The sequence below is a fragment of the Monodelphis domestica genome, chromosome 3 (assembly GCF_027887165.1).
Source record: "Monodelphis domestica isolate mMonDom1 chromosome 3, mMonDom1.pri, whole genome shotgun sequence".
Classification (NCBI taxonomy): Eukaryota; Metazoa; Chordata; class Mammalia; order Didelphimorphia; family Didelphidae; genus Monodelphis; species Monodelphis domestica.
This window is the reverse complement of record NC_077229.1, coordinates 309,464,954-309,488,639: the sequence shown is the minus strand read 5'-3', so window position 1 is coordinate 309,488,639 and position 23,686 is coordinate 309,464,954. Positions and strand designations below refer to the sequence as shown.

The 23,686-nt window shown below is 35.8% G+C and overlaps 1 protein-coding gene across 1 annotated transcript in view; it reads right to left on the bottom strand.

Annotated features, from left to right (window-relative positions):
- The window catches only part of RAB2A (RAB2A, member RAS oncogene family), a 113,506-nt gene that overhangs the window by 14,153 nt on the left and 75,667 nt on the right, over positions 1 to 23,686 (bottom strand). The window contains exon 6 of the mRNA XM_001379394.5: positions 14,481 to 14,592. Within this exon, the coding sequence (XP_001379431.3) occupies positions 14,481 to 14,592 (112 nt within the window). The remainder of the gene's footprint in view (positions 1 to 14,480; positions 14,593 to 23,686) is intronic.

Genomic DNA, 23,686 nt, shown 5'->3' with positions numbered 1-23,686 from the left:
TTGCCTTCTCTTACTCTAGAGCTAACACTATTGTGTTATCTACTATCTCCCTAAGAGATGGTAGTAGAATTGCAGAAACAAGGACAGAGGGCTAATAATCGTAAAAAAATTTTTTTATCATATTTTTAAACACGAACATGTAAACATTCAAAGAAAAAAGAGAACTGTATAAGTTATAGTCTTTTAAGCCTAGCTCTAAACACTAATTCATCAGTTGGTACTATAAATGTGTAATCTTTGTCCAAATCACTGGTGATACAGAGGAATTGCATTATACCACACTGACATTTTTAATAAATAACTGAAACTGAAAGACATAAGCAAGTTATAGCTAAGTGGAAGGCTGGCTTTACAGGTTCCCTTTGGAGGTAGTTAGAAAAGCTGACTTTATTATGTGCTTCAAAGTTATACAATTCTTGGTCATTTTATTATACAGAGATCATTTATGAGCAAAAGCAAAAGACACCATGAAGATGACTTCTGCTTAAGTAGCAACACTTGTTGCAAAGCATGGAGAGGTAGAGAAGTTCTACAAAAAAAAGAGAGATTGCATAAGATCTTTTAAACTTAAGAACTATGAGCCTGGTTTTGTTAAAGCTATTTTGTTAACTATTTCATTTGAAGCATTATGTATTTTATTTATTTAAAATCGGTATTTTGTGAAGAGGTGCATAAGCTTCACTAGATTGCCAAAAGAGTCTGTGATACAAAAAGGTTACAAATCTTTGATCCAAATCAAGTCAACATATATCTTAGTAACTGGTTTCTTTAATCTGAAGGTGAACACAGGATACTGCCGTAAAAAAGTGTATTGAAAAATACAGTTTGGGATTATGAAATGAAAGAGTTGCCTAAGGCTTCTAGACTCTTAAAAAGCATAATGCCTATCTCAGGAATACTTTCTTCAAGCATTTTGAAGGTAATGGATATAGCAAGTGTTGAACAATATAATAGAAAAAAAATAAGAAATGATTTATTGCTGATAAGATGAAGGTTTGCCACTTCTCAGCTGTCTCTACACTCAAACCATCAATAAGGTATGGCAGAAGTAAAAATAAACACCAAAAGATGAAGAGAAAATGAGGTTGCATGCAATTATAATAGTTTCAACCTAACCTATTGCCCTGGAAGCTGAAAAATGAAAAAGGAAAAAGATCCAATGATCATCTCTACACCTTTGAACAGTAATTGCCACAAAGAGTTAAAAATATTACATTGACTGTTTCATCCAGTCAACATCTGATATCTTTCATAAGCTGTTCCCATAGCAGTCAAAGGCAATGATGACTTAAAACTAGGAATTTATCCATTAAACATGTCCTATAAAGCAGTAAAAAGTAGGAGTAGAAAAGAAGCGTAAAGAAAACATGACATGAAAGCTAAATGAGAGTATTCTAATCACTTTTAAAGGTGCATCTGGAAGGAGGATCTCAAATAAACTGGAAAATGGAACTGATCTGCCATATTTCCATAGTAATACATTTCTATCTCTGAGAACACAATAGTAGATCCTAGAATTTTAGCATCTCATGGGCTAAAGGAAATCGTTCTAGTCATTGAGATTATATTGTGCATAATCCAAATGGACTGGCTCCAAACTAATTCCTAATGCCACACTCAGCTCCTTATCTCAAAGTAGATAACCTCTTATCCTTTACTATGATTAAGTTTAATCACTGATAAACAGTGATGATATCATCTACAAAGCTCATAGGGTGGTTATAAAAGTTAAAAAAAGTAATACATGTTAAATGCTTTGTAAATCATACAGTTATATAAATGTTGGTTTTAATTAGTTAATTAAATCTACTGAACTGTAACTTGTACCCAGTTCACTGAGAAACTTCTAGAAAGCATTGCCTTTCTTACAACCTGCACTTTCTTCACTGGTCAGTTAATTAGCTTAAGTGCTTAGGATACAAAGAAATGTAAAGATAGTTTCTACCCTCAAGTGATTCACATTTTAATTAGGAGACAAAATAAAAATAATTAGGTATATGTATGATATATACAGAGGAAAGTAATGGGGGGGTGGGGGAGGGGAGGAGCCTTAACAGGTGGTGGATCAGGAAAGGCCCCTTACAGAATCTGAGAACAGCTTAATCTTGAAGGAGGCTAGAGAAACCAAGAAGTGTAGGGAAAGGGGCATGGGAGAAAGGCAGTGCAGCTGGATCATAAGAGTGCATTGATAGGAGGAGTTTCAGAAGACTGGAAAGGTAGAAAGGGATCAGATGAAGGAGAACTTAAAGCTAAGCAGATTTTATATTTGAGGCTAGAGGCTAATAAGGAGCTCCTGGATTTTATTGGCTGAGTAGGTCACAGTCAGACCTGTGCTTTAGGAAGATCACTTTGACAGCTCAATGGAAGACAGATTCCAGTGGGGAGAGATTTGAGTGGAAGACAAATGTAATAGTGGGCTATTGCAAAGTCTAGGCACAAGGTGAGGAAGGCATGAATTAGGAATGGTGCCTGGGGAAGGGAAGGAATATTAAGGATGTTGTGAAGGCAAAAACAGGAGCTGGCAAAAATCAGATATATGGGATGACATTGAGGAATTGAAGATACCAAGGCTGCCTATTTGACTTCAACAATGGTGGCATCCTGGGGAGCAGTGAGACTGTTTAGTACAAGTAGGGTTTGGCTTGAAAATGCTGAATATGAGATGACATCCAATATCAAGAGATAACGGGAAATCACTAATGGAGGAGAGACTAGGGCTGGATATACAGATAATGGAAAAATAAAGGCAACAGAACTCATGGGAGCCAATGAGATGACCAAGTGAAATGCAGAGAGGGGGAAAGAAAAGGAGGGGCTTAACACTGAGATGCAGTTCAAACACTACTGCCTGCTATGGGAGCTGGTGGTGAATAACTGCACGACGTTGTGTCTGAGAAAGTGTGTCTAGTTTGACCTCCAGCAGGACGAAATCACTCTCTGTCACCCTTGCCTTCTACAAAGTCAGGTGGGGGCGGGAGTGGGATAATGGGGACCAAGACTGGGCTGAGTGTGGGACATGTAGAATTAAGGCCTCAAAGACACAGCACTTTCTGTCTCAGCAGCTCTGTGTACAGGGATAAGGGCTTAGGGGAAGAGAAAGTGAAGGGGAGGACCTTGCATGCAGAAGGGAGACAAGAGAAAATGATCAATTAGGAAGGGTGGCCTGGTTGTGTGGCTTTCTGAGAAGAACACAGGAATACAGATGTAATAGCTGTAAGGAATCTCAGAGGCCCACTTAGTCTAGCCCTTCACAGATAGCCTGGGAAAGTCTAAGTGACTTTCCCAGAGTCACACTGGTGGTGCAGGCCTGAGCTGGGATCTGAATGTAGGTTATCTTGAAACAGAGCTAAAATCATTAAGGGACCCTAAAAGTCACCTCCCTCAATCTCTTCTCCATTTTACAGATGTACAAACAGTGGCTCAGAAGGCAAGGAACTTCTCCCAACACTGGGCCTTTTTACTTGCTGTTATCCATACCTGGAATGCTCTCCCTTCTTACTTTTGTCTCCTGGCATCTTTAGCTCCCTTTAAGCCTGAGGGTTAAATCTTACTTTCTGAAAGCTTTTCCTGGACCTCTTCCTCAACTTCCCCAGTCCAGTTACTGCTTTCCCTCTCATATTATTACCATTTATTGTGACCCATTAGAATGTGGGCTCCTTGAGAATAGAGACCCATGTTTTTGTTTTTCTTTGTCTCCCAAGATTAGTATGGTGCCCAGAATACTGTTAAGAACTTAATACTAATAGCCTTGAGGACAACTACAGTTAGGGGCTGTGACATGGATGATGGTCCTGCAAAGGGGTATTCATATGGATAGGAGGAAAATCGAGAATAGTGTCACTAGGACCTAACGAGGAGACTATCCTGAAGGTGATGAAGAATGTAAATGGCTGTAGAGGTTAAGAAAGATGAGTACTGAGAAAAGGCAATGCAGCTTGTCATTGTCCATTTCCCCCTTTCTCCCTTCCCGTTCTCGGTGGATTTGGCAATTCCAATTTCATAAAATTTAAGAGCTAGAAGGGGATCTCAGTGGTTAAATTTAATCCACCTAATTCTGTCTGACTAATAATCCCTTATATACTATCTCCAACAAGACAACAATTTGTTCTTTGCTGGAAGACATTTAATGAAGAAAAACCTTACTACCCACTGAGGTTGCCATCCCATTTTTAGATAGTTTTAATTACTCTGTTAAAGAAAGAATGAAATGAAGTTAGTACGGCTTGATAAAAAGTCATGCTTGCTTTTAGTGATCACTACAACCCTTTCTAAATGCCATCTACTAAAACATAAATTCTAGAATTTCACCAGAAATAAATCAAACTCACTAATCTATAGTCTACACAGTCTAGTAACATTTCTTCTTGGAAAACTGGGTGACATGACCTTTTCCAAAGACCACACTATATGACAGGGGTCTCCAAACTTTTTACACTGTACCTCAGACCATTGGAGGGCCGGACTATAAAAACCTAACCCTTACCGGGCAGCAGTATACACAGTGTGGAATCCCCTCCCCCAGATCACTGCTCACCATGCTGACATCTTCCATTGTGCAGCCACATAATCCTTTGCATGGTGCCTTGTTCTAAGGTGCCACGCAAAGGATTATGTCACTGGAAGTAGTACTGTTCGTGAGAGACACCACACTTTGCGGCACCATCACATATAGTGCTCCTCTCACTGACCACCAATGAAAGAGGTGCCCCTTCCGAAGTGCGGTGGGAGCCAGATATATGGCCTCAGGGGGCCACATGTGCTGTGGGCTATAGTTTGGGGACTCCTGCTATATGGAAAAGAAAACAGAAACAAAAAGATAAGACATATAAAGCATTTTAATTAAGTGCTTACTATGTGTCAGGTATAATGCTAAGCACTGACTATAAATACAAAGAAGACAGTCATAGCCTTCCAAGAAATTTACATTTGAAACAAAAGGGTCATGAAAAGGGGATGGGAAGTCCTATAAGTGGACAATTTGGAGACAGTGGGGAAATGAAGTGGAAGCCTGGATCTGGGCACTATAATACAAAAGCTCATCTATCAGAATTCAAAATGGTTCTGGGGACAGAGTCCAAGTTCCTGATTCCTGATGTGAGTGGAAGAGAAATGGTGATGAATCCAGGTACCCTAAAGCCCATTCTCTTTCCACTGGTTCATTTAGAAGTCAATTCTGTCAATTCTCAAGTAGACTACTCAAAGTGTAAAATTATGAGGCAGATAATCAAGTAATGAAGAGCCCTGAAAGTATTGGAAAACATGAAATGTTTAACAAGCACCCAGTGAGTACAAGGCATTATGTTTAGATGCTCAAATAATGATCTCATACTGCCTTGTTTTAGTTTTGCATCAATCATGGAAGGTAGGCAGGAAAAGAAAAATTATCCCCAATTTACATCTGAAGAGACTAAGACTATGAGAGGTTAAATAACAAATGTCAAACGATAGAGAGTTTGAGGCTACCCACTATTATTTTTGCCTTACTATTCCTACTTTCTATACCCAACTCCACATTCTTCTTTTCAAAAATGAATTAGAAAGGGCTCAGAAATCAGTGATTAGAACAAATGAAACAAAATCTGCCTTCTAGTCTTTCATAACTCATAACTCTGCTGTTTCCGTTTATATTTCTATATACAGAGTGAAGCATATGTACTGTTTTATAATTAAAAGGACACTAAAGTCTTCCTTCAAGCTTAGTTCTTGTATTAATCTGATAACCCTGGCTCTGTGAAATACTGCTAGGCCATGAAGGTTTTAAACATAGGTCCAATGATGGACTGTATATATGTCATCTAAGGACCACTCTACCTACATAGAAAGAGACATTCGTTACCAGTGGATTGGCCATAGGAATTGGTAAAAAGTCTCTATGGAATGTGTGGAGTATTTATGGTCTGTATCACTAGGGGGAGTATAAGGTAGATGAAATTACCAAGGGGGCAGCTAGGTAACTGAGTGGATTAAGAGTCAGGCTCAGAGATGGGAGGTCCTGGGCTCAAATCTGTTCTCAGACACTTCCTAAGTGTGCGACCCTAGGCAAGTCACTGCACCCTCATTGCCTAGTCCTTACCACTCTTCTGCCCTGGAACAGTATTGATTCCAAGATGGAAGATAAGGGCTTTAAAAAAAAATTACCAAGCCTTCTGAAAGATTGAACTTAAAAAAGAACTTTACCTCTCTATTTCATCTAAAAGAATCATTCTTATCACCTTCAATCCACTCAACTATTAATGTAATATTAATATTGTCTTTTTATATGGCAATTAATTCTTTATTCCTTGGACCTAATTCTTAGTATCCTTTATTATTTTACTTCCTAGTAAAATCTTTGATCAAATTGCTCAGTCTTACATGAAGAATGTTCCCAATAAAGTCATCCTCCACAGAATCTTAACTTAAAAAAGTTAGGAAGCAAATTTATACCATCTGTCCCCAGGTCCTTTATTCTCTGTATGGAAAAATTTCTAGCTTAACCTTTAATATAACTGTTGTATGAGATATATAATTCTATATGTTGTCTGACTCATGTCCCATTGTCTTGAAACTTGCTTAGTATAAAAAAAAGTGAGTTTAATTCTCAAAAGATGAAAAAAAAAGTCAACTCAGGATATACCATACTAATACCTTCCAATGATTTGATAATAGGAGGGGCAGTCCTATGGTTTTTTCCTCTTGATATAAATCTTTTTATTTCATTGTTTATTTTGGTTCCCCCTTTCAATGGTGAAATGCAGATTTCTGGCATCTCAAATAAATGAACCTATTTAAATTCTCCTTTCTTCTTAAAACACTGTATTTTCCCAATTGCTTGTAATAACAATTTTCAACATGTTTTCCAAAATTAGAAGATCCAAATTATATCCCTTACTCCTCCCAGGGAGGATAAGTAATTTGATCTAGGCTATACATGTATTATCATGTACAACTTGCTTCCATTTTGGTCACTGATATGATAGAATACTCATATAAAACCAAAATCCTCAAATAAAAACACAAATAAAGTGAACAATGTTATGCTTCAATCTGCATCTGCCTCCAACAGTACTCTTTTATATTCTGATTAGGTTCTCAAACTACCAAAATATATTTGACCCATAACGTAGCTAAGCACCACTGGAAACAGAATAACAATATATCACAGTGCTTACTAATATAGTTCAGTTACATTAAATGGACTCTGAAAGTCAATTTGGGGATCTGACTACAAGAATTTTAATGTATAGTCAATAAATCATCATGGTGTGCCTATTAGGGAACCCATCTTGGGCCTTCTCTACTTAGTAGATCTAATCCCCTTTCTTAATAGCACATGGCTATCAACGCAACATTTAATTCCATTTATTGGTTTCCCTCAACTCTAGTTATATGATTGGCCTACTTCCATTTCCCAATTGTTCAATTCTTTTTTAAATAAATTCTTACCTTCTCTCTTCAAACTGATACAAAGTATTAGTTTCAAGGCAGAAGTGCAATAAAGGATAGGCAATTGAAGTTAAGACTTGTCCAGGGTCATACTGCCAGAAGTGCCTGAGTCCACACTTGAACCCAGGACCTCTTATCTTTAGGTCTGACTTTATCCACTGCTCCTCATGACTATTCTTGTACTCCAACCATCACTGATAAATAACTTGTTATGGTATATTTGTAGTCATTACATCTCTTTCTAGTCCTTCTCTAACTTCAATTTTGATACTTCTGAGATTGTCTGGCTACATGATTCAGTCATATAGTATCACCAAGAGACTATTGATGTTAAGAAGATGGGTTTTAAGGAAGTGAATGGCTTGGGATCACAACTGTCCAAAGACAATTTATCCTAGGCTCTTAAAAGACTGCTATCCTGAGAGGCAATCTGGTTTAGTAGAATAGTGCTAGATGGGGCAACTAGGTAGCACAGGGATAAGGGCACCAGGCCTGGAGTTGGGAAGACCTGGGTTTAAAACTTGTCTGAGATATTTCCTAGCTATGTGACCATAGGCAAGTCAAAGAACCCCCCAATTGCCTAGTGCCTGCTACTCTTTGGGTTTAGGATTAATACTAAGATAGAAGGTAAATGTTAAAAAAAAATAGTGCTGGGTATGTGGTAAGGGAGAATTGAATTCAAATCTTAGTAGCTCTTACACTATATGTAATTCACCCCCTAATTTGTTGCTATAGTTAGAAAAGGTCAAGAAATAATTTTTTTTAAGTTATCTGATTTGATGCTAGATTAAAAACGAAAGCGAAGAATCTTTCATTATTTCTACCAGAATCTTATTTGGGAATATGATTTGGGGTAAGATTGTCTGTTTAAACTCAACCATACTGTCTCACACAGGACTCCTTTGAAGGGAGAGTGCTCTGGCCCTCAGCATTACTAAGATGTTAATGATATTTAAAAGTGTGTTTAGTTTCCATCTGGCTCAGTTACAAAGTTTCCTAATTCAAACAAGTTATGGCAAAAGTCAACTGGCATACAGGGTTAGACACAACTAAGTAAACAATAACAGAGCTGGAAGATGTAGATGGGCTTTATCAAGGAGGTAACAGTAGGCTTCATCATTTGGGGAAGGAGAGAACATTATTACATTTTTTTCCTATGAAGATACTTAATGCCAATTACCAACTGCCTATAGTTTGAAGGTTGTTATTCTTAAACTCTAATGCTAACCTTTTCAATTGATCTAGGGTTATAGAGATTTCAGATTATATTACCACAATGTTGCCACTTTACTAGAAGCTATTCTTGAAAATCCCCCTGAAAGCTGAGGGGAAAATAAGGTAATTTCCAGTTTAGGCTTTTCATCTCTGGAGCCTCATTCCATCCTTGCTCAATATTTTGGTTTTTTGACTTTCACTTCAGTAGACAAAATCCGTTGCATTTGTAATCTTTATTGTAATGAAAATTTTATCTTCTTAATATTTCCTTACTAGGTATTTTAAACTGTCGCTTTTATTAAGCCAATTTAAACAATATGGGTACTTATTTTCTTGTCACTTTTATCCATATCTCCTTAGGTGTCCTCTATGTCTTAAAGATAAACACTAAAATCCAAAATAAGCATAAGAATCCCACCCCACCTCCTCCCCTCTTTAATTTTCAGACAAATTGGAATGAATCACCTTTGTGGTTTTGACCCTGGAAGCTCAGGTAGAAGAGATAGTTGTTAAAGTTGAATAACAACAGTTGACATTTATACTGTGTATGAAGGTTTACAAAGCTCTTTACAAATATTATCTCATCAGATCCTCACAAGAACCCTGGAAGATAAGTACCATTATTATCCCCTTTTATAGACTGCAAACAGAAGGTAAGTGCCTTGGCCTAGGGTCAGTTATCACTGTTGGAGACCAAATTTGAACTCAGAACTTTCTGATTCTAGGTCCAGCACTCTTAGCTATTGTGCCACTTAGTTATTATTAATGAAGCCATTTGACAAAACAAATGGGCCAGTAAATGGCATCATTAAGTATTTTATGAGGAGATTCTGCACATTTTTCAACTAGGTTCTGGGATCCATGGTGAAGAAATTTCTTTCATAGTCACTTGGGCTAGTACATGTCAGAAGCAAGGCTTGAATCTAGGTCTTCTTAATGCTAAGGATAGTCAAGTCATTTGTAACACACTGCCTTTCTGGCTCTGGAAAGTCAGAGAATTTCTACTAGAATATCATTTTTCTGCAACTTATAGTCAGGACTGTCTGGGGGAAGTGAGTAATAAATTGACTTGCCCAAGGTCCCACTGCCAGTATACATCACAGACAGAACCTGTACTCTGACTCTGAGGCTGGTTTTCTTTGAAAAAACCCTTACCTTCTGTCTTAGATACTGAGTGTCAATTCCAAGGCAGAGGAGCAACTGGGGTTGTGACTTACTAAGGATCCCATAGCTAAGGAAATGTCTGAGGCCACATTTGAACCCAGCATCTCCCATCTTTAGACCTGGCTCTCTAACTACTAATCCATCTATCTACCCCGGGATTGGTTTTCTATTCACTGCAACAAGCTGCAAAAAAGGAAATGTGGTATAAAATGTCAAAAGCCAATCAACTAATTTTCATGAAGAAGTCCACAAATAATAAGTTCTTTGCTCCAGAAGAAGCACATAGCATAAAGCTCACTAGTTATCAAATCAAAGGAGCTGGGGTCAAATTTATCTGCTACACATTACTACTTGTGTGGCTCTGGGGTAAGCCAACTTACTTCTCTACAGTGAAAGTGTTAAGGAAAAGACATAAAAAATCCCTTCCTAATCATGATCCCCCAAATGTAATTCTATACAAAGGGGAGTATAGGACTAGGTAATAAAAAAGGATGAAAAATAGCTTTATAAATTAACCTCAAGAAAGTATAGAGGCAAAGGGAAGTGAAGAACTACAAAAATATAAAATTGTAACTCCTTGAAACTAACTTTTTAGGACTAGTGATATTGTTTCTACCTAGTAACCGCTTCCTAATTTAGTCACTATGTAAACTGTTATTCTACATTTAGCCCATGGTTATTGAATTTAGGTCAGGTAGAATAAGAAAATTAACAGATGAAAAATCATATAGTAAAAAACCCAAGGTTCTTATTAGCATAGTTTCAGCACGTTCAAATTTGACATCTGTAGTTTTTTAATAAATTAATTTTTTTGCAAATACCTCATTTTAAAAACTGACCAGGGGGCAGCTGGGTAGCTCAGTAGATTGAGAGCCAGGTCTAGAGATGGGAGGTCCTAGGTTCAAATCTGGTCTCAAGACACTTCTCAGCTGTGTGACCTCAGGCAAGTCACTTGACCCCCCTCCCCCCCCCCATTGCCCAGTCCTTACCACTCTTTTGCCTTGGAACCAATACATAGTATTGATTCCAAGACAGAAAGTAAGGGTTTAAAAAAACAACAACAAAAACTGACCAAATCTATCACATTGGTTTGCAACTTTTGTTTTCTCAGTTGGATCATTCAAAATGGGGAAAAAAAACATTTGGTAAAAATTTTTTGGTAAAAAATAATAGCTTTGATAATAAAATGGAGATAATACTATTATAATACTATTCTGGGGAAAATGCTTTGTAAGTCTTAAGGTGATACATAAAAGTGAATTATGCACCCTTTGACAAATTGGCAAAATTAGTAAGTTGATTTAAAATTAGCAGTTGATTTCAAGTGAGAAGAGCTGACTCAGCTCCATGGACTGGGTAGATGTGGAAACAAGGGGAAATCACTCAAACTCCCCAGCAGGTTTGTTGTGAGAATCAAATAATATAATGTATGTGAAAGCACTCTGTAAATTATAAAATGTTATCTGTGTATATACAACTTTTTCATCTTCGTTACACAGCTAGTCTTTTTCTTTAAAGAAATTTTTCTTTAGTGCATTAACTCATGATAGTACCTTATGGGATTTTAAAACATTATTTCTCAGTAATTTTCTTGAGAATCTTTATAAGTATACTACTTGGAATATGATGCTGTGATGTTAAATGACCTTGTTAGTAGTAAGGCAGATTCAAGAAATTCATGGGACCAAGGAATTCCTGTTCATGTTTAAAATTGTTCACAGAACTGCTTGTCAGATTCAGGAGAGGGGTGGATCATGAATTACGTAACCATGGAAAAATGTTCTAAATAAATAAATAAAATCAATAAAAATGAAGAAACTCATACCATAAAAAAACAATAAATTAAAATTGTTCATAGAGATAAGTAGGATCAAGACAGTTGTAACATAACATTGGGGGTGGGGGGAGCCAGCGCGCGGGGAGGTTGTCATGAAATAGTTTTTAAAACAAAACAAAAATCCTTAGCTTGTGTCTTAGAATCAATACTGTGTATTGGTTCCAAAGTGAAAAGTGGTAAGGGTTAGGGGGTGGGGGTTAAGTGACTTGAGCAGGGTCTCACAGTTAAGAAGTATCTGGAGCCAGATTTGAGCCCAGACTTCTGATATTTAGGCCTGGTTTTCAATCCACTGAGCCACTTAGCTGCCTCTATAAAAGAGTTTTATCTAAATTTATGACTCTTAACAGTTGACCATGTTTTGGTCATAGATGTCACATTATATGAGTAAAATATTTTTTAACTTTCATTGTCCCAAGTAACACAATAAATTTAATTTATTCATTCAGTTTATATCTCCCTCAAATTAATCTAAGTATTCGGTAGGATAGTCCTGAATTTGTATTTTGAGCAAAATTATTTCCACATAATATTTTGCTGACAATTTGCAAAAATTTATGAATGTACTGATGTGCAATTTTTAATTCTTTTAAAATCCTTTGAGTCAAAGCTAAACAATTCCAAACATTGCTAAATTACTGCTTAAAGCAAATTTTCACAACTGTTATACAAAATCAAAATAAAAGCATAAAGAATTACTTTCATAACCTTCACAAACACAAAATTCTTAAGTTTAAATGCTCAGTTTAAAAATACAGTTAAAATTTTAGCTGGGTCTGGTATATCTTTCTGCTTTGGAAATGATACTAGGTTCTCAAAGGTACTAGCAAGAGTACAAGTACCTACACTAACTTGGTATGACGACCGCCTGAAACCTCATAAAGATGTGATAGGTATTAAAGGATCCCTCCATTATTTTATTGGTCTTCTCATATATCAACTAGATATACTTTTTTCATGAAATTCTGGCTTAGATTCTCATTTTTGAAAAAAAATAATGGGTACATTATGTGTCTGACCAATGGAAACAACTTTGGAATGGCAATGTAGATTTATTCACCATAAGAGAACAGTGACTTCATTTATTAGTCTTCATCTGTTCAGATCCGTAATTTATCTGAACCTTTTTAACTATATAAACTAGCTAGCTCTTATACAGCTACTTTTCTGCTTAATTAAATACGTGCTTAACATCTCTCAACTGAACTGATATACCATAAATATCTCAGCGTATCAATTTATAGTAGAATATCTATCATATCAAACTGGACTTATGTTCAAGGAAAGGGGTTTTGTGTGTGTGTGTGTGTGTGTGTGTGTGTGTGTGTGTGTGTGTGTGTGTGTGTGTAGAGGTACATCTATTTATTGCTGGATAGCCCAATACACACATATATTAAAAAATATATATATTTATTTATATTACTGAGATGCTCTGCCCAAACTGCTAGAAAAGTAATGTATAAGAGATTAAAAAACTTCTCGCTTAGAGTTATTTTGTGCAATGTCGTGTTTATTGAAGTCTTCTGAATTGGATACAAGCCATTTCCCAATTGACAAATGGTCAAAGGATAAAAATGAGTAGTTTTCAGATGAAAAAATAATTCAAAGCTACCAATCATATGGAAAAATGTTCTAAATCATTCTTGATTAGAGAAATGCAAATTAAAAGAACTCTTGAGGTACAACTTCACACCTATCAGATTGGCCAATATGACAGTAAAGTGATAAAAATGCTTGAGGGGATGTGGCAAAATTAGGATACTAATGCATTGTTGTTGGTAGAGTCGTGAACTGATTCAACCATTCCAGAGGAAAATTTGGAAATATATTCAAAGGGCTACAAAACTGTGCAGACTTTTTGATTCATTAATACACTACTAAGTCTGTATCCTAAAGAAATAAAAAAGGGGAAAGGACCTACTTATACAAAAATATTTATAGCAGTTCTTTTTGTGGTGGCAAAGACTGAAAAATCAAGGAGATGTGCAGGAACGGCTGAACAAATTGTGGTATATAAAATTGATGGAATACTATTATACTGTAAGAAATGATTAACAGGATGATTAAAGAAAGAACTGAGTGAGCAGCGTAGTTCAGTGGATTGAAAGCCAGGCCTAGAGATGGGAAGTCCTGGGTTCAAATGTGGCCTCAGATACTTCCCAGCTGTGTGACCCTGGGCAAGTCTCTCGACCCCCATTGCCTAGTGCTTACTGCTCTTCTGCCTTGGAACCAATACACAGTATCGATTCCAAGATGGAAGGTAAGGGTTTGAAAAAAAAAGAAAAGAAAAGAAAGGAAGAACTGAAAAGACTTACTTGAACTGATACAGAGAGAAGTAAACAGAACCAGGAGAAAACTGTACACAGTAAAAGCAATACTGTGGGATAATCAACTATGAAAGACTTGACTTAACTCAGCAAGACAAAGATCCAGGACAATTTTGAAGGACATGACAACAAATATTATCCACCTCCAGAGCAAGAACCATTAAGCATAGGAATGCAGATCAAAGCATGCTATTTTTCACTTTATTTGTGTTTGTGTGGGGGTTTTGGTTTAATATGAGTATCTCTTATAACAACAAACAATACAGAAATGTTTTGCATGATAATACAGGTTCAACCCAAGAGAAATTGCTTATCATCTCTGGGAAGCATGAGGGAAGAGAGGGAGGGAGACAATTTGGATCTTATAACTTCAGAAAACTTAGGTGGAACATTGTTATTACTTGTAATTGGTAAAAGAAATTATCTTTTAAAAAATGAAAAGAAATTTCAAAGGATACAACACATTTCTATTATACACAAAAAAAATTAAATATTTAAGACTGCTATCCACTTACCTCTTCTACATTGGAAGCAGTCTTAGCAGAAGTTTCCATAAAGATAAGTCCATGTTCTCGGGCAAAAGCTTCACCTTCTTCTTTTTTTACTTCTCTTCTAGATTCTAAATCACTGAAATTAGGGAAGAATAAGGTCATGTTATTAATAATCAAAGTATATATGCAGAAATATTTCTGGGATGTGGCTAAGTGAGATGTTTCTAGAATAAAAAATTTAAAACTAATATACAAAATTTATTCATCTCATGGCAGCTCATTTGGTGCCAGGAGATTGATACAAAGATGTATAAGGCACATCCCAACCTTGAAGGAATATATAATCTAATAAATACATGTAAAAATATGGCAATATTGGAATTGCATGGGATTCTAGAGATAATTTATTTCATTCATCCTCTCACTGAACTCCAGGAATACCAAGGGGCCTGCCCAAAGGCATACTTCTTGACAAATTTGAATCTCTTTTGACTTCAAATCATTAATCATCAACAAAAATATTTTACATAGCAAAAAGGGGGAGGGGCATTTTTTGCTAGGTAGTCTAGAAAAAATATCTAGCTAGACTAAGAATATTTGTATGATCAATACAACAACCCCGGAAGCATCATTGCATAACAGAGAGGGTGCTGGACTTGGAATCAGGAACTTGAACTTGTGGATTCAAATCCCATTTTAGAGTGTTACTAGTTGTGTGACACTGGGTAAGTGACTTAACTTTTCTGTGTCTCAGTTTTTTCATCTGAAAAACAAGGCAAGGGTTAGACCTGACAGCTTTTTATATTCCCTTCCAAATCTAAATCTATAATCTTGTGAGTTTACAATTTGTACTTCTTGTACATTATGTTACTGAAATGCTAAGGAGCACGGGTAGCAAAGCAGGAAGAAAAGATATGATGCAAGAGGGAGAATAAGAAGGAGGATAAGGAAAAAATGGGAAAAGAGATAGAAAGGAGGGAAAAGGGAGGAGAAATGAAAGAAAGGGGAAAGCGAGAAATGAGAAAAGGGAAGAACAGAGAAAAAAGAAAGGAGAGGGAGGAAGAAGGGAGAGAAGGCAAAAATGTGGAAGAGAGGAAGAAAAATAGTAAATTATGTGAATTTACAAAATCAAATGATGAGGACTTAAATGTATTTTTTAAAAATTGTTGAAGCCTTTATCAACTTATACTACACTCTTCACAAAACTCAACTTCTTTGGCTCGTCATTTACTCCTCTAATCTACCTGGTACCCTATTAATAGATTAATTTTCCTAAAAACCAATTTATTTATGTCACTTACCTGCTCAAAAAATTCAATGACCATGGGCAATTGATTCTTAGACCAGCACTCTCAAAGGCCATTTACAATGGACTTTCCATTTCTAGTTTTTTGATAGTTTCATCATTCATTATTCTCAAACATAGACATTTATTCAAGCAATACTGACATTCATTGTTCCTCCATTTTCTTATCTATCCATTTTTCAAGATCCCACTTAAATGGGATCCTCTTCCATAGCACCTTCTTCAAAATACAAAGACAGCTCCCTCTCTCATTTTTTCTGGACCACCCAAGTGGTATTATTATACACTATCTTATTGATCTAGATAACACACATAGGAGACATGCAATATTATACTATCTTCTTTCCTCTACCCAACTTCTGTTTCTATTTTTCTTTTTGCCTATATATTTTATCACTAGTTCAATTTGAACATGGTGAAAAGGAGGCGTTTCTCATCAATCCTTTCTTTAATAGTATCAATTTTTCTCTGTCACCATGGGAGGTATCACCATCTCTCTAAGTTTTACAGTTAGGGGATATCAGTATGATCTTCATTCCCCAACTTCAACATACTGCCAAGGGCATCAAATAATTTATACAGCACCTAAAAACCGATTTCTTCCTATAGCTTTCTTTTAATATCATAAAGCAACCTCTTTTTTAGTTTTTGCCAATCATTACTCTAATACTTTTCTTCTACAACTGGGCTAGATTAAGAAAAAAAGAACCCAACCTTTCTCATTTGTCACTTTGATTAGGTCACTGCCCCCTCTAAAATCCTTCATTGGCTCCCTATTGCTTTCTGTATGTAATTCAAGTCATTCTTCATTTTCACACCCACCTCCAATTTATCCTTTCTAACAATCACTTATTTTACCTCCTTGTTCTTTTTCAACTGGCTTCTGCTCTTGTCATACCTCCCTTTTTTCAATCCCTATATCCTTTTATACTAATTCTATATTCAAACTTCTGTTGGTAGCTATCATTTGTATAGACTATACTCTTTGTAGGTGGACATTTCTCATACAAATTGTATTTATGTATTCTGTCCTATTTCTTCATTTAGACCTTAAAACCTTTACAGGGCAAATGAATTACCTAGAGTCTAGGTCCTAGACTATTCAAAGTTTTGTTACAAAAACAGTTTTATGTACCTTTAAGAAGACATTCTATTATAATGATAACTGGAAATAGGTACCTTAATTAAAAAAAAACCTTGCCCTCACTTTTTATCTATCCTATTTTATAATGACCACTTTCTTTAGAGGACATTGATAAAACTGGTGGTGTTAGGGAATTTTCATTTTTTATATAGCTCTTTGGTTAAGAGGGGAATATGCAAATAATCTAAAGTTTTTTTCCATTAACTAACAAAGTTAAACAGGATGAGTCAATGAGTTACTAAATTATGGTATACTCTAGAATGGCCTATGGAGCAAAACAGCAAATATTTATAATGACTTCAATTCCCAGGTACACTGACATGATGAAGAAAAACATTTTATCATCCAAGCAACTCCATATTGCTTTGTCTGACAAGAAATAAATTTTAGAGACAATGAAAATAATACTTTCCACTCTATTAGTATATATTATTTACTGCTTATTCCACCTTTTAGGACAGAAGAAAGATTATCATTTACATTCAATTTACAATTATTTCTTAGTTTCATACTCTGTACTACAGTTATTTATATTTGAACAAAGAAATTCACCTGCAGTGGTATGGAAACATCTCCTTCTATTACTACCAGGGAGGAAATATTCAGCTGTCTATATAAACTTCAGTTTCTTTACACAACTCTGAGTAGAGTGCCACTAAACAATATACTGTCTTAAAACATAAAAATTGGATAGCACAGATGTATAGCAAAAAAAAAAAAGTTAAAATAAGAACAAAAGACAGATTTGGGTAATATGAACTGGGATTTGTACATGGGAGGCAAAAATCAAATATGCCTCAAGAAATCAGACAGCCTGAATCCTCAAGGTTTTAAGAAAAATACTAGTTAAATGGGAAAAGGGTAATGAGACTACTAACTGGAAAAACTCAAGCTTAACTTCAGAGGAACATTTAAAGGAAAGCACCAGAAAAAAATTATGTGGAAAAAATCTATAATTGGCCTTTTCCCTTATAGGAACTCTTCAAATGCATATAAACATGAAGCCTTTTTAAAAAAGCTTTCTTTGTCTTTTGTTTTTACATGACAATTACAGGTACTCTTGTCATAGTTACTGTTATTATTCAGTTGTTTTTAGTTATGTCTAATTTTTCGTGACCTCTTTTTGGGCTTTTCTTGGAATATCAACAGAGTGCTTTTGTCATGTCATCCTTCTCCAGTTCATTTTACAGATGAGGAAGCTGAGGCTAATAAAGTTAAGTGACTTTCCCTTAGTCAAAACAGTAAGTATCTAAGGCTGGACTTGAACTCAGGTCTTCCTGACTTCAATTTCTTGTAACAAATATACTTGGTCATACAAAGCAAACTGTCCCAATGGCTATACATAAAAATTTAAATGTCACAACCTCAACCCCAAATCTGTCACACCTCTCATAATGAATAGCACGGTTTTATCATTAAGTCCTCTGGCATCATAAGATATTTTTGTATTGATCATAATTCTTACATATTTCAAAGTTGTTTGTTTTTACAGAATTGTAATTGTATATTCTCTGGTTTGTTAATTTTTAATCACATTGATGTTATAACTGTTCTTCAATTCTGCTTTTTTCATTCTCTATCAATATGTTTATAAAAAGAGCTGCTATAAATATTTTTATAAATAAAAGTCCTTTTCCTTTTTCTTTGATCTTCTTTGAGTAAAGGCCTAGAAGTGATAAAACTGGCTCAAAGGGATTACAAACTTTTTTGTGTATAAATACAAATGGTTGTATCCATTTACAGATCTTCCAATAGTGAAGCAACGTGCCTGCTTTCCCCACAGTCCCTTCTAACAGTTCTCATTTTCAATTGTCATCTTTGCTACTCTGAGAATGAGGTAGAATCCCAGAATTGCTTTAATTTGTACTTCTCTAACTACTGGTCATTTGGAGTGTCTTCTTTTTAAGGGAAAAAAAAAAAGGCCATAGAAAGCCTGGATTTCTTCTTTTGAGAACTGTCTGTTTATGTATATAAATAAATAAAAATAATTTATCCATTAGGAAATGACTCTTTTTCTTATTCATTTGAATTACATATATCTTAGAAACCTTTCCTGGACAAGTGACTTAACTGTTTGCCCAACCCTTGTCTTTCTGTCTGAGAGTTGTCTAAATAAAATAAAAGCAATTGGGAAGAATACAAAACTACAATATCTAGTTCTCTTTTATCCATGTGTGCTCATGAACTTTTCTTTGATCTCTAGATTTCCCCCCCATGTTTCCCTAATCGATGATGCAAACCTTATATTTAGATCACAATCATTTGGAGCTTATCATTGTATAAGATGAACTTTTTCCATATGACATCCCAATTTTAAAATGAGTTTTTGTTAAACAATTCAGTGTTTACTTAGCACATTACCTGACATATAGTAGGTGCTTAATAAATGTTGACTGACTTATTTTGTTGTTTAGTTGTTTCATTTATGCCCTTCATGACCCCTTTCTCAGGTTTTCTTGGGCGATACTAAAGTGATATCCCATTTCCTTCTCCAGCTCATTTTATAGATGAGAGAACTGAGGCAAACAGGGTCAAATGACTTTCCCAGGGTTACATACCTAATAAGTGTTTGAGGCCAAATTTAATCTCAGGTCTTCCTGCCTCCAGGCAGGGCACACTAAAATTTAGCAATGAAGAGATGAAAAATGGCCAGATTATGGAAAGAAAGTCTGCACTATGCAGAGTAGTTGCAATCAATGTTTCCAAGACTGTCTCAACCAGCAGTGTCAGAATGTCACTGTTGTTGTTGCCTTTTCCCCTATACTAGCAAAGAAGAAGAGAATTAAAGTCAAGGCCTGGTCTTAGCTAAGTTTGTGTAAACATGCTGTTTGTAATAAGGATTGATCATATGATCATTATGGACTTTCATTCTTCTCCTCTTCTTCGGGACTTTTAGATATCCAAGAACCTAATGCACTATTTTCCTCGGCCTGAGTAGAAAGCCCATATTATTTTAAAGACCTGCCACAAGTAGCCAGAGCACACCAAAGTTTATTCCATCTTTATCCACTGCCAGGGTTCCCAGGACCTGCCCTGTCCATGGCTTCAGGGGTCTCTGACTAGGTGTGGTGGCGAAGGTGGATAATGATGAATGGGACACAGCTTTCATATTCAACCCACAGCACAGGTTTCACAGGAAAAACTGCTCTGCCTTGGCTGAGGCTAGGCTTTATTTTATATACCCTCATAGTCACATATCTACTTCGCACACAGTTTCATTTTCAACATACATATTTCCATAGATCCTAACAACAGCCGCAAAGCCTAAGGAGATAGTCAACAAAACACTGTTGCGAAGTGTGTGGTCAGAGAGTAGAATCAACATGGCCCAGTTTTAGGTTGGGGGATTCTGAGCACACATTTGTCTGAAGTTTTATGCCTAGAAAAGAGGATCCTATCTAAATGGGTACATAAGAATCCTTAGGTTTAATTTTGTGAGTAAAATCTCTTGGCAATATTCTGGAGGGACAGAGTGGGACATCTGTATTAACCCTGCAAGCTTGTTGCTCTCATCTATTTTTCCTGGGGCTAAGTAAGAAAAACAATCATAGCAATTCCAATAATAAGGGGATGTTAATAAGGAAAGTCACTCAGGGGGGTCTTAGTGGGTGTCTCATCTTTTATGGAATCCGTTTTGCAGTCCTCAGTTTCCACCTATGACCATGTCAGACAGCGTGGCCTTGATGGCTCCCAACAATCCATGAAATATTTTCTGACTCAAATAGGTCTTATATTAACAATGTCTAGTTTGAGGCAGTCACAGTCAAAATATATCAACTCAAGATGACAAGATGAAACTCTATCCGCAAACACAGGTGACTACTATCCTCATGATCCTTTAAGAGGGCATCAAGACAAAACATAATGTAGAATCCTTTTTTTCTGTTCAGCTACATCTATAAAAAAAATAACTATTTAATGTTTTGGGCTCTCTCTTCATTCTAAACCAACTATTAACTTAATATTAAACAAGTTGTATAAAAGATATAGCTAGCTATCCCAATGTATTGCTAATTTTTGCCTGGTCTCATCAGGTTTATTGGAGCTGATCTGATCTTGGATATAGGCCAAATGTTGCCATTCCCATAAGCCCCTCCACAAAAGCACACTGAGGCTTTTAAAATTTGCTTCAGGCTTTCATTAATTAAGTGAGTCTTGAAGCTCTAATTGTAATTCCGTGCAAAGTAGACCTGGTATAACAACAACTACTATAGGGGTACAAGTTTTTCTTTTTTTTTTTTTGGTGGGGGCATATAAACTGAAAACACAAGACAAACTCAACACCAATAATTGGTGGTCCCTCCCAAATTATAGCAAGATTCTCAGGTTACTTCAGAAATAGTGGTCTTGAGTATGGAGTGCAATGAAAAACAGGATAAGAGAATCTGCTAATATAAGGAAGTTGTGTTTTGTTTTCAAAAAATCTTTTAGTCTCTGAAGCCACTGAGCAGAATAAAGAGGAGATGCTCAGAATAAGATACTGTGTGGGAGGAAGGGCTCGGAAATATTTCCATGGAGAAAGGCTATTTAAGAATCATGGCTGCCTGTGTAGTATCATTCTTATTTGAGATTGTGAATTCAAAGCTTTAGTATCAGTAATGTCACTTCTACACTTATGGTTTATGATCTATCTCTCACAATATATCTCCTTGACTTTTCCTAATCCTGATACTTTTTGGGGTCAATATCTAGCTGTTACTTGTACCAGTGTGGCTAAGATGGTGCTAAGTTTGAAATTACAGCACTATGTCCCTTGGTGTTTTCAAAGTCCTTGGAGTGACAGCTGACATATAGTTTTATTTTACTGTTTTCTAAACCCTTACCTTCTGTCTTAGAATCAATACTAAGTATCTATTCCAAGGTAAAAGATCAGGAAGGGCTAGGCAATGGGGATAAACTTACTAGCCCAGGGTAACACAGCTAGGAGGTGTCTGGGACCAAATCTGAACCCAGGGCCTTTTAAAATCTCTAGGGCTGGCTCATTCTCCATTAAGTCATAGCTAGCTGCCCCTATGTATGGCTTTAATATAGTGGCTGATATCTTGTTAGGGTTAGAGATCTCTTGGGATTTAGGTGTTGGTATTCATCTAATAAAACCTTCATTTTATTAAATCTGTGGAATAAAACTAGGTGGTCACTGGTGTCATTCTCTGTTGAAGAAGGAAGTCTGTTCAAGTACGTATATTTTCTCTGTCTTAATATATCTTTTGGTGAATCAGATACCCTGCGCTATAGTTCCTGAAAGTTCTCAATTCTCTGCTACCAAATGTATTTGGCACTAAACAAGTGATGATTATGGTAACATTTATCGTTGACCTTCAAGACTTCAACTAAGAAGTTAAATTTAATTAACATGAAAAAACTTTTCAATTTTGATTAAAAAAAAAAAACCTTATTTGCTTAGCTGTTTAATTTTGGTTGTTTTCTGTAAAACTATAGTTCATCCATAAAAGACCAGCCGTATCACATTATAGTAAGGATGTGTTATTGATTGAAGACTCTACTAGTGAAATCTAAGCTTTTGAAGGTTTTGAGTAATGACTAAAGGCTCATCGATTTAAGGATGACACCTAACTGAAAAGGATAGATAAGACAAAGATTCAGGAACCCAAAAGATTTCAATGGATTAGAGTAACTGGTAAAAATCTCAAAAAAAAAAAAAAGAATTAGATAAAGATAAAGAGAGATAAAGGTAATTTAGGGTTGCACTAGGAGAAGTATAGCTTCTAGAAATAAGGTGATAGAAGAATTGAATTATTAAACAGAAGCCGTGTCAAATGTTTTTCTTGGAGCAGTTATGACTGGAGTCAAGAGGTTCAAGGTTCCAATCTGGTCTCAGATATTTCCTACTTGTGTGGCCCTGAGGTTAAAAGTTCTTTAACCTCAACTGTCTAGTTCTTGCCCCTCTCTGTTTTAAAATTCCTACAAAGACAAAAGGTAAAAGTTAAAAGAGAGAGAGAGAGAGAGAGAGAGAGATGCATTTCTGTTTGATCCCAGAAGACAAGACAAGACAAAAAATAAATGTAAGTTGCAAGGTGGAAATTTAGGTTCCCTAATAATCAGGGATGCCTATTAGAGAATTTCAACTGGAGTATGGGTTTTTAACCTTTTTTGTTTCATGGACTCCTTTGATAGCTTGTGAAACCTATAGATCTCCTTCTCAGAAATGTTTTTAAAAGAATAAAAGACTTTGGGTTACAAAGCCAACTATTTACATTAAAATACTTGTCATTAGTATTAAAACACACACACACACACACACATTTCTAAAAAATCGCTCTAAACTAGGGAATGTATGATCACACACCAAGTATGTTAGTTATAGAAGGGATTCCTTTTCGATATGGATTTGTCTATTGAGGTCTCTTCCAACTCTAAAATCCTGTGATTCAAAGTGAACCTACACTTTGAGGTTGAGTGATAGATAATGAATATAGCAAAGGAGAACTAAAGAAAGATGGAGAGCTGCATACAGGACTTGGAAGTCAGAAAGGACCAGGTTCATATTCTACCTTCAACATTTAATAGCAGGGTAACTATTGGCAAGAAAGCCAACCCGAGTTACTGTTTTCTCACTTGTAAAATTAGCATAATTTGTGTATGTGTGTGTGTGTGTGTGTATGTGTATAATAGACAACACAAAGGGATTATATATAATATCTAAATAAAATGTTAAAGTGTTATATAAATATTATCTATCATTACTATAAGGATTTGTCAGATGGGTAGAATAAGAACCAATAAAAGATCAATGTCATTGAAGGCCAAGAAGGAGAGAAT